Genomic DNA, 18,544 nt, shown 5'->3' with positions numbered 1-18,544 from the left:
TGGACGATTGGTTTCTCGGGGCGGGCCGTGCTGGTTCTCAGTGAGCCGCCCCGGTACCTTTCTTTCCGGAGGTGCATGAGGAGCTTTCTAGGACGTGGAAGGCACCGTATAGTGCCCGAAACCGTTCTAGTGGCTCCTCCCCCCTCGCCACCCTCGACGGCGGGGCAGCTAAGGGGTATGTGGAGATCCCCCCAGTGGAGCGGGCTGCCGCGATGCAGTTGTGTCCGGCATCCGCCTCCTCCTGGCGGGGTAATCCACGCCTCCCGTCCAAGGCCTGTAAGTTCTCGTCCGGTCTAACGGCGAGGGCTTACAAGGCCTGTGGACAGTCTGCTTCCGCCCTCCATGCCATGGCGCTCTTGCAGGTCCACCAGGCCCAGGCGCTCATGGACTCAGCTCCATGTGGCAACTGACCTTGCCCTCCAGGCGACGAAGGAAACCGCACGTTCAGTCGGTCAGGCGATGTCCACCTTGGTGGTCCAGGAGCGCCACCTTCGGCTCAACCTGGCGGACATGAGGGACACCGATAAATATCGGTTCCTGGATGCCCCTCTCTCCCAGGTTGGGTTGTTCGGCGACGCGGTCGAGAGCTTTGCCCAACAGTTCTCGGCCGCACAGAAGCAGACGGAGGCCATTCGACACATCCTGCCCCGGCGGACCGCTGCTGCACCCACCCGTCCGCCAGCCGCAGCCCCTCCGTCTACTCGTCGCCGAGGTCAGCCTCCTGCAGCGTCCTCCGCTCCCGCTAAGCCCCAGCAGCAGCCACCATCCAGGCCTCAGCGTGGAGCAAGCCGCAGGAAGCCGACCCCGCCCGTCCAGGCCGCTGCCAAACCAGGAGACAAGCGTCGGTGCAAACGACCCTGAGACGGGCTGCCCAGAGGTGGATCAAGTCTCTCTTCAGGAGATGGCGAACGTGCCACTCCTTCCCCCGGTGGAGGGCCGGGCAGAGAATCCTTTGTTTCCTTTTCTTTTTGTTCCGCCCCTTTTCAAAGAAAGAGCAATTTCTGAAACCTCTGGGCCCCAAGAGGGCGCACTTGGCAGTCGACGACGCCATGCCTTGTCACTCCCGAGCCCCTCTCTCATCGCCAGCGGGCAGCAGTGGCTGTGTCCTGGATGCAGTGTCGCCTCCGCACACTCACTCTGCCCTCCGACGGAAGCAGGTACGTTTTGCACCACACGTTCAGACCCCATTTCGGGCCGCTATGCCGCCCGAGTCGGGTCCCTGCATTCCGCCACACTGCCCCACTCCGGGTACGTCTGTGGTGCCGTTGATCCCGCTTGCTCGGTCTCTGGGAGCTTGGTTAACGCTTCCCAGCCCGTCTCGCTGGCTCATCCGTACCATCAGACTCAGCTATGCGATTCAGTTCGCCCGGCGCCCCCCTGTTTTCAAGGGCATCCTGTTCACCCGTGTTCTGGCGGACAATGCCCCTGTTCTCAGGGTGGAGATTGCAGTCCTACTGGCGAAGGACGCGATCGAGCCAGTCCCTCCAGCCGATATGAAGACCGGCTTCTACAGCCCGTACTTCATTGTACCCAAGAAAGGAGGTGGGTTACGGCCAATCTTGGACCTGCGCGTCCTGAATCGGTCCCTTCACAGGCTACCCTTCAAGATGCTTACGCAGAAACACATTTTCAAATGCATCCGTCCCCAAGATTGGTTTGCAGCGATCGACCTGAAGGACGCGTACTTTCATGTCTCGATTCTCCCTCGACACAGACCGTTTCTTCGCTTTGCGTTCGAGGGACGGGCATATCAGTACAAAGTCTTACCCTTCGGGCTGGCCCTGTCGCCCCGTGTCTTCACGAAAGTCGCGGAGGCAGCCATTGCTCCCATGTGCGAGCGTGGTGTTCGCATTCTCAACTACCTCGACGACTGGCTTATTCTCGCCCAGTCGAGAGAGCAGTTGTGCGAACACAGGGACATGGTGCTCAGTCACCACAGCCACCTAGGGCTTCGGGTCAACTGGAAAAAGAGCAAACTCACCCCCGGGCAGAGGATCTCTTTTCTTGGTATGGAGTTGGACTCGATCAACATGACAGCACGCCTCACCGAGGCCCGCGTCCAGTCAGTGTTGAACTGCGTGAGTATGCTCAGACGCAGAACAGCGGCACCACTGAAACTATTTCAGAGGCTCCTGGGGCATATGGCATCTGCAGCCGCGGTAACGCCGCTCGGATTGCTTCATATGAGACCGCTCCAACACTGGCTCCACGATCGAGTCCCGAGATGGGCGTGGCAGACCTCAAACTCTCAGCTTGTGTTCGGACCCTTCGTTCCTGCGGGCAGGTGTTCCCCTAGAACAAGTGTCCAGGCACTCTGTGGTCTCCACGGATGCCTCTATCACCGGCTGGGGGGCCACATACAACAGGCATGCAGCTTCAGGTCTGTGGACGGGGCCTCAACTGCATTGGCACATCAACTGCCTCGAGTTGTTAGCAGTACATCTTGCGTTGGGCCGCTTCAAAACGTCGCTACAAGGCAAGCATGTACTGGTCCGTACGGACAACACTGCGACCGTTGCGTACATCAACCGTCAGGGTGGTCTACGCTCCCGCCGCATGTCACAACTCGCCCGCCATCTCCTCCTTTGGAGTCAGAAGCATCTGAGGTCGCTTCGTGCCGTTTACATTCCGGGCCTGCTCAACCGTGCAGCCGACGAGCTCTCACGGCAGCAGGTGCTCTCACGGCGGACCTGGATCCCGGAACTAGTGCTCCTCGCGACAGCCCCTCCCTGGCCCATCCCTCTGAGAGAGGACCTGCTCTCTCAGAGACGGGGCACCCTGTGGCACCCGCGTCCAGACCTCTGGAAGCTCCATGTCTGGTCCCTGGACGGGACGCGGAGGTTCTAGGTGACCTACCCCCAGCGGTAGTTGACACCATCACTTCCGCTAGAGCCCCCTCTACGAGGCGCCTCTATGCATTGAAGTGGAACCTATTCGTTGATTGGTGTTCTTCTCACGAGGAGAACCCCTGATCTTGCTCGATCAGAGCCGTGCTTTCCTTCCTGCAAGATGGGTTGGAGCGAAGGCTGTCTCCCTCCACCCTTAAAGTGTATGTTGCCGCTATTGCCGCACATCACGACGCTGTTGATGGTAAGTCTTTGGGGAAGCATGACCTGATCGTCAGGTTCCTGAGGGGAGCGAGGAGACTGAATCCTCCTCGCCCACTCTCTATACCCTCTTGGGATTTGTCTCTGGTCCTTTCGGCACTTCAGAGACCACCCTTTGAGCCTCTGCAAACAGCTGAGTTAAAAATCTTGTCAGGTAAGATAGTTCTCCTGGTTGCATTGGCCTCTATCAAGAGGGTAGGGGACCTGCATGCATTTTCGGTCGACGAATCGTGCCTGGAATTCGGCCCGGATAACTCTCACGTGATCCTGAGACCCCGGCCCGGATACGTGCCCAAGGTTCCTACCACTCCCTTCCGGGACCAGGTGGTGAACCTGCAAGCGCTGCCTTCGGAGGAGGCAGACCCAGCCCTGGCTTTTCTCTGTCCCGACCGCGCTCTGCGCCTGTACGTGGACAGAACGCAAAGCCTCAGGACCTCAGATCAGCTCTTCGTCTGTTACGGAGGCCAGCAGAAGGGAAAGGCTGTCTCCAAGCAGAGGATGGCCCACTGGATAGTGGATGCCATCGCCTTGGCTTACGAAGCCCAAGGCGTGCCTTGCCCGCCCGGGTTGAGAGCCCACTCCACTAGGAGTGTCGCTTCTTCTTGGGCGCTGGCACACGGCGCCTCGCTGACAGATATCTGTAGAGCTGCGGGCTGGGCGACACCTAACACGTTCGCTAGGTTTTATAGCCTACGTGTTGAGCCGGTTTCTTCCTGTGTGCTCGCTTCAACCAGCCGGTAACACCGAAGTTCCCGCTCTAGTGTCGGCTTGCTGCGCCACTCCACTCCACGGAGCGGATACGTGCGTTTTTTTGCTCCAGTCGAGTTCCCCACTCAGGCGAACCCTGTGAGTTCCTCCGCACCCCTTCGGCAGTCGGACATTGCGGAGCATCCGACACCAGGTCTAGTGCTCGTATGCTTGTGTAACTTGTGCTAGACTGGGTTCCATATGTGGTGATCCCTGCGGCGATCCCATATGCGTATTCTTCCACGACCAGCTCCCTGCGGTGAGCCCGTGTCTTTCCCTTGGCAGAGCCTGCTCTGCCGTCACTGCCCGGTGTTGTCTCCCCCTTCTCAGGCTGGAGCCATCCCAGAGACATTCCATATGTTACACTGCCCCAACCGGCCAGTCCATATGTGTATTCTCTACATGGTACCTCCCTTCGGGCAGGATGTAGCTCCGCAGCGTCCCTCTCCCCTGGAAAGGCACGCTTCCCAGTGTTTTCCAAGAGTTCACTGTATGGGTATATGGAACAGCAGTTGAACTCCCTCTACGCAGGTCTTCCGCCCCAGCAGTTGGGGGTCTGAGAGTCTTGCGTAGGGCGCTGGATGTGGCAGCAACCGATGGCGTTTTCCATGGGACGTCACGTCGAACGTGAGCGACTGAAAGGGAACATCTCGGTTACTAATGTAACCCTCGTTACATCCCGCCGCCACAGTTGCTGACCATCGCTGTACTGCCATCACTATCTCGGCTCCTCAGCGAAAAACAGTGTGTGCGTGCGCCCGCTTCCTGTTTTATACCCGCGCTGCGGGGCGGGAGCGCGTGACGCGTTCACGCACGCCAACGTTCATTGGCTTGTTCTTTAGATACTCGAAGTTGATAGGGCTCCCTGAAGTGATCCCCTAACGTCGTCACGTCGACGTCACGTCTCCCGTTCCCTCCTTCAGGGAACGAGGCTTACATTAGTAACCGAGACGTTTTCCTTTGCAAAGCAGATCGAGTTTATTTGCGAGCCGAGTTTTCCTTTGCAAAGCAGATTTGCTGGATTTGTTTGTTTAATTATGGCACAATATTAACTCCATAGCAGCGCTCTCTATTGGCCGACATAAACACCACGCAAAAGATTATGCTTGGCACGTTTTATGGTACGTTCAAGTCCTCCTGGGAAGTTCGTATTTACTAGGTTTTACGACGGCAGGTGCGTTTAAGTCAGTAAGATGGCGGTGTACTTTCTCTTAATTAACTACACAAAAATACAGCAAAGTTTTTAAACTCTACTTCTAGAAAATGAAGAACAAAGAAATGTGCATCAGGTGTGTTTTGCTTTTTAGGTTTTTAATTAATTTAATATAACATATAATATATATAGATATACATTTTACTGTCACTCCCACAGCCGCTCTATTAGAAACACCCTCACAGCAGCGTTGACTATAGTTTTTTGTAATTTGATGCAAAGGTAATATAATAAAAAGAATAGTGGTATATCTACATACATTTGTTTAAATATGAAAATATAAAAAGCTTTGCAGGATTTACTATGCTGATGACCGTTAAACCGAGTCATCACAATCTGTGAAAAGGCTCCATCATTTTGGAATTGATAGTGTTGCCATAGAAATGCCACAGGTTGTCATCTCTAATTATAGTAATTATGACATGGCAGAAATGCACCTAGAGCAAACAAACAGGTGTACTTTGTGTACCGGAAGGTGGGAATACAGCTGCCTTATTTAGCAATTAAACAATTTCTGGTACTATTTCACTTTTTTGGTTGTTTGAACATCCATAAAAACAGGGACTCTTTAAACAATGAAATGTTGATTTGCTCATCTCAGCAAAACAGTGGTAAAAACAAACGACTAATGGCAAAACATGCTATATTTGTACCGTCACAGTCTCTTCACATTTTCAAAGGTAAATTATACGTGCATAATACATATTTGGTTCAACTTACATCTAGTTTTTAACTTCTGAGTTTAGGCTATTATGGCTTATTTAAGGCCTACTCATAATCATTGTTGTCTTAGTGAAACAGATTTAAGGTCTTTCATTTAGCCTAAGGAAAATGAAACTTCACTAGACAAACCTAACAGATTATCCCTGAAAGTCAACTTTTAGGAGTTAAAATGCTCTCTAAGTTACTCAAATAACATTGACAAATGTTAACTTGACCATCTATAAGCCATTTTGTTTGAGCTCTCTTTTACCTAAAAAATGCAAGTTTCCATGTAGTCTGCATTTTTAAAATGTTAGGAAGATCATACATCCTTCAGCAGCAGTAGCTTGGTTCTAGGTCAAACAACCCCCCTTATCTAAAGGTGTTTAGCAGGGATGTGTAACCTGGACAGAGTGTTGCGTGTATAGTCCCTGACTCTGATAATAACTCCTCCTAATCACTTGAGGTCAGTTTATAGCTCTGGACAGGTTCATTAAAATGAACTGAAAGGACTTACTGCAAACTTTTAAGACATAAGAGTAGGAAATATATCCATCTTCTTAAAATGATATAGCTCAACAATTCATCCAGGATCAAAAACATATATCTTTTTAGTGATGTGTCAAATCTTATCAGGAAGCGAACAAAGTCTGGTATCATTTGTTACTGTTATTAGTTCAAAGGTTCAACATTAGCTTCAGTCTGGTTTTATGGTTTAAGTAAATGGCGGTATTCAAAACATCTTTATGTGAAAATTAATTAAATTACAATGAGATTGTCTGTGTTGAATCCCCTGTAAAAAAAAAAACAAAAAAAACACAGCTATCAGTATACAGAAACAGTTCCCAAAATACTATTATTCCTTTATTGATAAACCTCTTTTACTTAGATATTTTACGAATAGTCTTATGTGTTCATATAAAACAATATTTATATTGGTATTTAGTACAATTTACTGTCCAATAGTTATCATAATCTGTATTGAATTCAGGAATATTTGGTGATAATAGGTACAGTCAGGGCATTATGATGTGGAGTAGTGACAGCAAGGCACTACCCACTGGACTTTGGGTTTCCACTATGACAATCACCTCCCTATGCTATAAATACAGATGTGAAACCGCAACCTTCACACTTGTTCTTCAGACAGGACAGCGTCAATCAAAACACACTGACACAGGTAAGAACTTTCACACTTTTTTGTAAATTCAAAAAAGAGCACTATTTGCATTTATGTAAAAGACAGAGACATTCATTAAAAGTGTTTTTTACTTATAGACTAAAACTGAACACCATGAAGGTTCTTGTGGTTCTTGCACTTGCTCTATTTACAGGTGAGAAATTCAGAGAAAATTACTATATGAAAATGCTTTAAGGCTTGATAAATTTAGAGAATCTATTAGCAATACCATGTGATCAAACTGAAATGCTCCATCAACAGGTTGCCAGGCCAGCCTATTCTCTGCTGATGAGCCCAAGCCACAGCTGGAGCAGCTGACTGATGCATTCTGGAGCTATGTTTCAAAGGCAACACAAACCGCAGAGGAAACCGTCAAGATGATCAGGTCTTCCCAACTGGGACAGGACGTCAAGTCAGTCAAGAATATTTACCTGCAGGACACTGTTATTTAGACTATTTCTTATGCCCTGATATGAAACTCAAATGTCCTTCTCCATGTAACAGTGCTAGACTGACCCAGAGTGCCGATGTGGCCAGCGAATATGCCGTCACCCTCAAGAAACAGATGGATCCTCTGGCTGAAGAGCTGATGACCAGAATCACCAAAGAGACTGAACTGTTGAAGGAGCGTTTGGGCCAGGACCTGATCACTGTGAGAGACCAGCTGGAGCCCTATGCCGACAACCTCAAGAGCCAGATCCAGCAGAGAGTGGAGGAGCTCAGGACAGCCATGACTCCATATGCAGAATCCATGGATTCTGAGACCCTGAAGGCCACTCTGCTCCAGAAGAGTGAGGAGCTGAGAGGAAACCTGGAGCAGAGCGTGAAGGAGCTGCAGGCTCAGCTGGAGCCCTACACTGCTGAAATCAAGGAGAAGGTTGACCAGCGTCTGCAGGAGTTCCAGAAGACCGTGACCCCTCTGGCTGAGGATCTTCAGGCCCAGATTAGAGAGAGAGCCCAGATGGTCCAGCAGAGTCTCACACCCTACGCTGAAGACCTGAAGGAAAAGCTGGACCCCTACGCACAGGACCTGAAGGACCAGCTCACCTCCCTGTACGAGTCCTTCATCAAGAGAAATTAGATTCTACCAACAGACTTTTGCCAATTGCTGCTAATGTAATTAGATCTTAGATACAGTTAAATGTAAAAGTGTGTTCTTCACTTTCTGTGGTCGACATTAACAACTCGTCCCCTTGGAATTATAAGGTTCTATCTGCGTTCTGAGCAGTTTTGAGATATTGAGCTTCAAAGTTTTTGCATTAGATATAGGAAAATTTATATGGGGAACAAGTTTCTTTCAAACATGAAAATAACAGGGACCCTAAATGTATTCTAAATATACAATATCAAAATCCTCTCAAATTTGTAAATGTTTTTTTTTTGGAATGGGTCAAACGCAGATAGAACCTTCTAATTCTAAAAAAAACACTTTTCACTTAGAATTATAAGGTTCTATCTGCCAAAACATTATTTGAACATTAAATATAAAATTAATGTTGTAACAATGTCTCAACATGTATTAGAAAGTAAAATTTTATCCTTTCTATGACATTTATTTCATATTTTTTAGCACTTCCATGTATTTAGGACATTTCAAATTAAGCAAGGTAGGTCTAAATATTTTGTCCAGTGCAGAATCTTAATTTCCGTTACCAATTTGGTGGGTAATTAAACACATTATTGCAGAAATTGTTACTTTAATCTTTCTTTTGTTTAGACAGAAAGCAGCTACTGTAATACATCTGAGCAGGACTTTATTCCAGCTAAAGTGGGCCAGGTGAAATGGCTTTCTCTCTATACATCAGTATGGCTGAAATAACATGCTAACGTTTATTGTTGTAATTAAGACCCCATCAATGAAATTGTTAACTATTTGACCTTTAAGGCTTAAAATTGTAAAAATTAAGACATTAAGAAAATCGACATGCTTCAGCAAATTAATTCATAAAGTTTAATAATCATTGAAAAATGATTCACTGACTATATGATAAAAAAAAATTTCAGACTAATTTTTTAATAACACACACACACTCTCTCTCACTCACTCACACACACACAGTCACACACTTTCACACTTTCACACACACACACACACACACACACACACGCACGCACACACACACACACACACGCACGCACACACACACACACACACACGCGCACACACACTCACACTCACACACACCAACACACTTTCACACTTTCACACACACTCACACACACTCGCACACACACACTCGGACACACACACACACTCACACTCACACTCACACACACACACACACACTTTCACACTTTCACACACACATTTTCACACACTCGCGCACACACACACACTTGCATGTTAATTTTTTTTTTTTTTTAATATTCAATTTACTCACTGCATATTTGTATAATTCAGATAATAATAACTATAATAATAATAGTTATTAATAATAACCTCATTGATAATTAATAATAATAACCAATACACTATAAAGAAAATGGCCAAATTGAAGCCACTTCATAACACTACACAATTTAGTGAATATTTAATTTACTGTAAATGTATAGCATTATGCCTTTATTGGGTTTCTTTTTGTCTTCAAGGAAAAGTTGGCGACATGATATATAAAGTTGATTCTGATTGGTCCTCTTCTGTGCATTCCAAGTGCTGATTGGCTCACGCAGATAGAACCTTATAGAGCCAAGTTAGAGTTCGATTTTGTAGATAGAACCTTTTTGTTTTTTCAATAAAACGTCCCACAATGTACACAATTTAAAAAAACACATCACATAATGTAAATAAGTTGTCACAGAATAAGAATATGTGAATAACTCAATTTTGACAAAAATGTCAGATAGAACCTTATAATTCCAAGGGGACGAACTGCTGCTGACAGTATACAGTGACCTGATGGAAGTATTTATTCACAGCCATGAAACACAACACAAAGGTCCAATGAAAAACTTGTATCTACATTTGCACAATGATTTTTATGTTTGAAATTAATTTGTTTAAATGAAATAAATATTTTGTTAAAGGATGTACGTCTCAAATGTTTCTTTACCAGTTACAGGGTGACAGAATGACAGATGTATGGCAAGTTTTAAACTTTGGGGGGTCTCTGTGGCGCACACTTATGGTTGTATTTGAGGGGCTTTGCTTTTCACCTAAAGTAACCAAACTTCATACACTTAAAGATCTTATCAGGCCAAACATCTTTCGCACTCTTACACTCTTATAAGTCATATACGCCAGCCCAACAGGAGGTCGGCTATTATGGGTTGTTTGAAAAACGCATGCTCTTTAATTTCATATACTCTTAGGGGATTCACCAAATTCGGTCAGCATGAAGTCAAGACATTAAGTATGCTAAATTCCAGCAGATTTTTGATATCTCAAACGGGTTGGTCATGGTGAGGCAACAAATTTATGGTGAAAAAATGTAAACAGGAAATAATAATAATAAAACATTTAATTTGTATAGCGCTTTTCTAGACACTCAAAGACGTTTTACAGTTGTTGGTTTACATCGATAAAACAAACAAACAAGGTATATAGACATGGTTACACAAGAAATGAAAAAAAAAAAACTTCATACATACATTGACTGATTTTAATGAAACCTCAGCTTTATGTTGATTGTAGGAGGCCGATCACATGGATGTGACTATTGTAAGTCAAAGTCATAGTGCCACCAACTGGCAGCAGGAAGTTTGTCACTTTCAAAATACTTTGAAATCGCCCTCTTTTTTTAGCCGATTTGCTTCAAACTAGCAAACAGCTAGAATCATGTCAAGACACCACACATGTAGGCCTTTGAAATTATTTTTGATATCTTGAATACTTTAATATTATTTTTAGGTGTTTTTGAGACTCTTAGCATGCTTTAAATTGCATGAACACACACAGCAGAGTTGTTTTCATGTTGTTGAATTTTATGGCTCAACTAACTGGCAAACAGTCTCTAACTTAGCCTTTGATCTCACTCTGCCTATAAAGCTAACGTATGCATAAATATCTATTTATTTTACTTAAACTTCCACACAAAAATAACAAAACTCATGACATCAGTATACAGAAGTATTTCATTAGTTAAATATTACCTCTTTAAGAGCGCAACAAACTTCTAAGGTTCTGCTGAGGTTTGGATATATATGCTACCATTCAAATGTTTGGGTTGGTAAATTTTTTTTTACATTTTTTGAAGAAGCCTTTTATGCTCACCAAAGATGCATTTATTTGATCAAAAATACAGTAAATATTGTCAAATATTATTTCATTTTAAAAATAACTTCTCTATTTTAATATATTTTACAATTTAATTTATTCCTGTCATGGCAAAGCTGAATTTTCAGCAGCCATTACTCTAATTCTTCTTATTATCAATGTTGAAAACAGCTGTGCTTCTTAACATCTGTGGAAACTAAGATGCAGGTTTTTTTTTTTTTTATTTTTTTTTTTTTTATGAATATAACGTTAAAAACAGCAGCATTTATTTGAAATAGAATTTTTTTGTAAAGTTGTCAATGTATTTACTGTCCCTTTTGATCAATTTAATGCAACCTTGCTGAATCAAATATTAATTTCTTTAAAAAACAAATCTTACTAGCATCAAAATTTTAAACGGTATAGTTAGCCTACTTGTAGTTATTTATAAGTCAGGATATTAAATGATATACTATAAAATTAAATGCCATTAATAGCTGTAAACAATTACTAAGGATGGGACAGTATCATTTGTCTTAACAGTGACATGATTGGATAATACAGTCTTTCAAATCTAGTAAGTGGAAAACAATAGCTTTATTCCACAATAAATGTGTGTAGTTTTTTTTTTTTTTTTTTTTTAAAGGCCTATTTGACAATGGACCTCTGGAAATATAGGCCATTGGAACAATGGCCTATTTATAAAAATAAGAGCTGCACCAATCACTAAGTTATTACGTGGACAATGGTGCTGCCATGTACTATGTACTAGTTTTGTGAACCACACATGCCACCTAGTGGATGCCCACTATCATTTCAAATCACCACAAACATAAAATGATTAAGATTTACAGGTCATGCAACGCATTTGTTATTGACTGATTGCCAGTTCCTTTTTAATGGATGCATTGAGACACATGTGCGCTGCCAGAAAATTATAAACACCCACATCATGATCAACACATAAAAATCCCACATAAATGCCAGGGGCAACATGTCGGGAGCTGCCCTTGCAGGTTTGTAAAAGTACATGTTCTGCCATTTCCAAGAGTCTCCCACACACTCCCATCAAAAAAAAAAAAAAAAACCTTCATTTTCTACCCCCCACAAAGAAGCTAATCCTCACATTCAAGAGTTTGTTCAAGCATATCATCATTATCAAGACACTACCTTCCTGGAAAAACAGCTGTAACCAGCCTAAGCTGGTTACTATTGCTCTAACTGGTCTTACAGCCTGTATGCACAGAGGATGAGGGCCCTGTTAAACCAGAGCTAGCATTGGCATCAGGCTGGATTAAACATTGTTTTTCAGCAGTAGAGATGGTGCAAAACCAAGGTTATATATTTAATTGCCAAGGAAGGCATAAACAGACTCTTTTAAAAGCATCTGATAAATGTGTAAACTGAAGTGACCTTAAACAGAAAAGGAACCTGATACAGTGAACAAAAACTCTTGTTTCATTTGCATTACTATTAGTACACTTTTACATTTAAGTTTAAAGTTAAAGTTAAGTTAAGTTAACATTTAATCACAACTCTACTAAAAGTCTAATGGTATGTAGTAGTCTATTTGCTTGTTATTTATATAGTTTTGTGGGTCATTTGTAGACACAGATTAACTAATTTAGCCCATTCTTCACTGATATTGGGAAAACAAACTGATGTCCCATTTTATATTAAGTGTAATGTAATAACATTTAAATTAATAATTTGATTGTGCAGATACATGTTTTTACATTATTAAAAAAAAAAATACCTGCATGTGATTACAGCTGTAATTAATTTCTGTAATTAAATCTATAATTACACTGTTGACCCTTCTATTACAAGGGTCACACCTAACTATACCACACAACCAGTCCCTCACCATATCCCACCTTAATAGGAGCAAAAGTGTTTTGCAATACAACATGAACACAATCAGTACATTGTACCAAACAACTTATTTATGTAAGTACAAAGCTAAAGACATCTAATATAAAGTGTGACCAAATGACGTTTTGCACAGAGACAAGGGGGTTAAGACACAGATTAAAATACAGATGACTGATTCCTCTGACACAAAGCAGCTGAGAGGCCTTTGACCTGGAATGCCTGAATGTTGAAAACAATGAATGTAGACAATCTTCCCCAATGACACAACTGAGGACTTAACCACAAACCACAGAAAGCAAGAAAAGAGAAAAACATTAGAGTCACTAGAGTTCATCCACCCTCATTTTAGGCCTACTTGTGCTGTTTGTGTTGGATAAATCCAGTCAGTGTATATCTGAGTCATGGCTGTGATGAAGAATAGATGCTATCAGCGCATAGACCCTCTCACACGGTAGACTGGACGTAGCAGCCCCATTCTGCTAAATGATGAGTTGGCCGAGGTTACATGCGTTCATTGCTTACTATTCACCTTTCACACATTTATCTGAAAACCACATGGGACATAAACAACCAAGTCCTTTCATGAGCTTATAATTAAATCATCAAGCTAATTTTTTTCTAAAAAAGTTTTGTTTGTTTTGAAAACAGGATAGTCATAATTTTTCAGCCATATTTTCTCCAATTCCATTCTTCATTAGATGCAACACCAAATAATTAAATACTCACTCTGGTGAAACCACATGTCAAATACTTCATGAGGAAAATTCAGTCCAAAAAAAAAAAAATGTGTTCACTCCTACCTAATTGTAAACCCACAGAAAATGTTTTGTCCAACACTTGGCACTGATCTTCCCCTTATGAAAGAACTATTATCAAAAACAGAAAAAAAGAATTACAGAGGGAGCTCTGTTTGCAATGCTTTCATCAAACTAATCCATTAACAGGGTAATACAAAAGCGAAAGAAGGGTCTGAAGCAACCATAACAGTCATAAATCTTTCTTAATATTGCCTTTTTTTTTCTTTCGTGGTCAATTAAAATGTATTTCTTATATACACTGTCAGTCATAGTTTGCAGTATTCATATGTTGCCCTCTCTATTTAAAAAAAATGGGAAGTATCTATTTTGATATAATGCATCAGCATTTTGGTGATAAACAGACGTTTCATCGGTGTCAGTGGTCATGTGGCACAAATGAACGTCATTGATCAAACTATCTTTCATTAACGATAGTCCGATGCTTTATGAAGTGTGACAACCTGACTCATCCTTATAGGAGGCATAAACATCCAAGAACATTAAAATTGACCATACAATAAAATAGAGTAGTTTTATAAGTGAGGGTTTATAAATATTTCAATAAAATAAAATAAAATCTAATCGCTGGAGGGATCAACAGAATTGAACGTAGCAGAGGAGTATAAATAATAGCGGAAGTCTGCGTGCAGTGATCTTACTGGGCCCTCTGGTATAAAGCCATGTTTGTTTTCATCAGCTGCAGATATGAGCCAGAAGAAGAGGACAAGTTGGGACAAGAGGCTAAAGATCACTGAATAGGTGGAATCAAATTGAGGGTGATAAGGCTTTCTTCCGTTGTCACGAAAAAAAAAAAAATACCCAAGGCTTTTTGGCCCGGAAAAAAAAAAGATTAGTTTAAAAAAAAAAAAAAAAAAAAAAAAACACGATCATGTTGGGTGGTGTTATGTTCAGAATAGAACCGCTGAAACAAACATAGGGCTGTACTTTATTGGCTTAACTCTTTACAGAGAATACTAAGGAATGTCTTATCTTTTAAGATCAACACTATGCCATTTAGACGTGGAAGGGCATTGTGATCAAACGGGCTGCAATCAGCAGTAGTTTGAAATTTATGGCATCACTTGCAAGCAATTACACCATAACATCATAAAATAACTAGCTTAGGGCTATATATTGTAACTAAAATTACAAGGAAGGCAGATGTTATAAAGAAACATTTGTTTTTCCTTAATATAAAATGTATGCTACTGTTGTCGTTACAGCCACCATTGCCGTATACGTTGCTCATATGAATGCTAATCCGATTGTGTGAAGTGAGCAATAGTAGGCTATAGCCGATTGCCAATTAGGTCTCTATAAAAATGCAAATAGGCTCATCCATGTCGATTTCGTACGAGCATCATTGTTGGCGCCTGCAAAAAAAAGTTTCCTTTAGGCTCAATTGTCTCTTTAATCACGAGGAATCTGTCCAACATGGAACATTTACAGTTGTTTGACTTTATAAACTCCGTTTGAGGACAACAACTTTATCCACGCAGCAATAGGCCTACTGACACTAAATAATTAAATAAAAATAATAAACATAAAATTTTAGACTATTAAAGACAATCATAAAGATTTTGCATTCAATGTAGCCTATGTACTGCCAAAGTATTCTTTTTAAATATCTGTCTATTTAATAGAGTTGGCTACACTAAATAAGGGACGCAAGTTGCTGTAATAACCAGACCATAGGCTACATGAGCAATTCCCGAACATGAAATAAAAAGAAATGTGCCCTTAACATTTTCAAGAAGAAATTATATAAATTGCGCAATATTTCTCCACCTGGTTCGAAAAGATGCTGGTTCGCACACTTGCTGCAGTCAGTGACGCGTGGGATGATGCGCGAGAGCCGAACAAAGGCGAAATCACGTGGCAGCGATTGTGAAGGCAGCGGGTGCGTCCCGGGACTGTATAAAAGACCTAACATCCCCTCTCCGTCTACACGGAGGAAAATCACACTTCTCAGGTGAGTAACGCTCGCTCTTCACTAATGAAGTAGGCTAATCAATAACTTTTTACCTAACCGTTTATATACAGTCAGAATAACCAGTTTGTCAGTAAAACTATTGCTTAGCCTACGTAACTTCCAGTTAACGGTCACTGAGTAGGCTATTGAACGCGTATTAGTAGTAAAGCAAATCCTGCATGCATACTCTTCATATGCGGTTTTGTTTTGTGTGCATTTTTAGAAGGAGCTTTTAAAGAATACTGTATGGATTTAAATAATTTAATACATGAGAATTAATAAGTTTAAAGTTCCAGTTTCCAAAGTTTATACTTTATGTTGACGGTATGATTTGTTTCTCTTTAAAGATAAAGTTTTTTTTTGTGCTAGTGGTTTAAGATATTGATTTTTTTGTGTGTGTGTTGATCTTTCCTCAGGTGTAACTTACTTGTCTGTCCATCAAAATGAGGTCTCTGGTGGTTATCTTTGCTCTGGCAGTTTTTACTGGTATGGAAAAAAAATCTCCATCCACTCATGGCTTAGTTTTTCTATCTGTTTTGAATATCAGTGCACAATTAAATGTTTTATAGTGCATCTTATCAACTACTACATCACATACTTTATAAGTGTCATCTGCTAAGCTTTGTAATAACTGTAAATTATCTAGCTCTCTCATTTGTGAAAAACTTAATATGGCATAAAGTTAACCATCTCTTCACACCCCTTGTAGGCTGCCATGCTCGTAGCCTGTTCCAGGCTGATGCCCCTCAACCCAGGTGGGAGGAGATGGTGGACCGCTTTTGGCAGTATGTGTCCGAACTCAACACACATGCTAACGGTGTGGTGCTGAACATCAAGGAGTCCCAACTCAGCAGAGAGCTTGAGTAAGTTCAGCAGCCGTTTTAACATCTATCTACAGCACCATCATACTCATCCTCACATTATCAAATAGCATATGTGCTGCTAAAGCATTGTTTGTGACCAGTGTTTTTTTTTTTGTGTTTGTTTGTTTGTTTGTTTGTTTGTTTTCCAGTACCCTAATTCTTGACACCATGACTGAGCTAGGCTCATACAGTGAAAATCTTCAAACCCAACTGACTCCATACGCCTCTGATGCTGCTGGTCAGCTGACCAAAGACCTCCAGCTTCTGGCTGGCAAACTGCAAACTGACATGACCGATGCCAAGGAACGTTCCACTCAGTACGTGCAAGAGCTGAAGACCATGGTGGAGCAGAACGCAGATGATGTGAAAGCCCGTGTCAACACATACACACGCAAACTAAAGAAACGCCTGAACAAGGACACAGAGGAGATCCGCACGTAAGTCTGGATGTTCTTTCATTGGGTAAAATGCAATCTAAAAAAAATGTGGATAAAGCATTTAACTAATGAAAACATGGGTAATTTTTAAAGATATTAAATCTTCACTTTCATTCCCTACAGCACTGTGGCAACCTACATGGGTGAGCTGCAGTCTCGTGCTTCCCAAAACGCTGATGCCGTGAAGGACCGTTTAGAGCCATACCTCACCCAGGCCCAGGATGGTGCCAACCAGAAATTGGGTGCCATTAACGAGCTGATGAAGTCCCAGGCGCAGGAGATGAGCGAGCAGTTGGAGGTCCAGGCTGGAGCTCTGAAGGAGAAGCTGGAAAAGACCGCAGAGGAACTGCGTACCTCCCTAGAAGGCCGCATGGATGAGCTGACCAGCCTCCTCGCCCCCTACTCCGAGAAGATCCGTGAGCAGCTGCAGATTGTCATGGACAAGATCAAGGAGGCCTCAGCAGCTCTTCCCACTCAAGCTTAAGAGCTCCACGCTTTTCTAGTGTTAACACCAAACAGAAACAAGAAGGGAGGTTTTGTGTTACTGAAATGTGCTTTTTTCATTCTGTGAGAGGTTGATAACTGGTTAAGAACCGGACTTGACTGGACTGGCACTGTCCATTATTGGACAAAAGAATACCATGTACTCACCATGTTTACTTTCTCAGTATTAACCCACTGTCTGAGGATATACTCTCCATAATGTCTTTACAGTAGTCATTTTAAGATCAATCAACTTGTCATGGAAGTTATCTAATAGATTTTTTTTCTAGTAAGTGGGGCCAACCTGGTACCATTCAGAATAAAATTCAAAAGTGCCTTCATCTGCTGAACTAAATCAGAATATATGCAAAGATAGCATTATTTTGTTAGCCTCAAATCCACATATACATGCTCCTTTACTGTACATGTTTGTGCACTACTGTGTTTGAATTTGTTTGCAATAAATGTGAGTCCTACTACACAACTAGTTTCTCATTTTATTCTTGTCAAGTGTATTGCAAAGTATATTTCTGTTCCCTGTTCCCACCAAACTCATTATAACAATCCAGTGGCGATTTCTTTAAGACTGCAAGGGAAGCTCAGCTTCCCCTATAATGTCAAAAGATTAATGGTCAAATGTGTACTATTGTGTTAACATTTTATTGACTAATAATGCGTTAGAACACGTTCATCTCGAAGACGAGTTCGTTCAGAATCAGCTCGATATAGCAGGTCGGCGGACTCGATTTCCTTCTCATACATTCACGTAGCGTCACAGTGCATTTCCCTATGGCATTTCCCCGTTGAAGCCGAGCGTCCATTGACTTCAATGGGGCTGCTTTGAACAGTTTTTTTCAGTGCTTCGAAACTAGACGGTCATTGGATAAATGCTGCGATTATGTCCCGCCCCCGGACGCTCAGCGTCTCTGGGGTGAATAGAGAAGTGGGCTGGCCTGGAGTCCGGGCGTCTGCGTGA

The 18,544-nt window shown here is 42.6% G+C and overlaps 1 protein-coding gene and 1 pseudogene across 1 annotated transcript; both read left to right on the top strand.

The window, feature by feature from the left end:
* The first annotated feature begins 6,780 nt into the window (after positions 1 to 6,780).
* On the top strand, positions 6,781 to 8,132 carry LOC130101772 (apolipoprotein A-I-like; annotated as a pseudogene).
* Positions 8,133 to 15,746: 7,614 nt separating this feature from the next.
* Positions 15,747 to 18,052, top strand: apoeb (apolipoprotein Eb). Its single transcript, XM_056267623.1, has 5 exons — positions 15,747 to 15,785; positions 16,202 to 16,271; positions 16,495 to 16,648; positions 16,798 to 17,085; positions 17,209 to 18,052. Exons 2-5 carry the CDS (start codon positions 16,229 to 16,231, stop codon positions 17,567 to 17,569), a joined length of 846 nt encoding a protein of 281 aa, XP_056123598.1. The 5' UTR covers positions 15,747 to 15,785; positions 16,202 to 16,228; the 3' UTR covers positions 17,570 to 18,052.
* The last annotated feature ends 492 nt before the right edge of the window (positions 18,053 to 18,544 follow it).

Source organism: Rhinichthys klamathensis, unplaced genomic scaffold (assembly GCF_029890125.1).
Source record: "Rhinichthys klamathensis goyatoka isolate OS25496 unplaced genomic scaffold, OSU_Roscu_1.1 h1tg000262l_1, whole genome shotgun sequence".
NCBI classification, from domain to species: Eukaryota; Metazoa; Chordata; class Actinopteri; order Cypriniformes; family Leuciscidae; genus Rhinichthys; species Rhinichthys klamathensis.
Note: the sequence above shows the minus strand (reverse complement) of the source record. Positions and strands in the feature narration are given on the sequence as shown.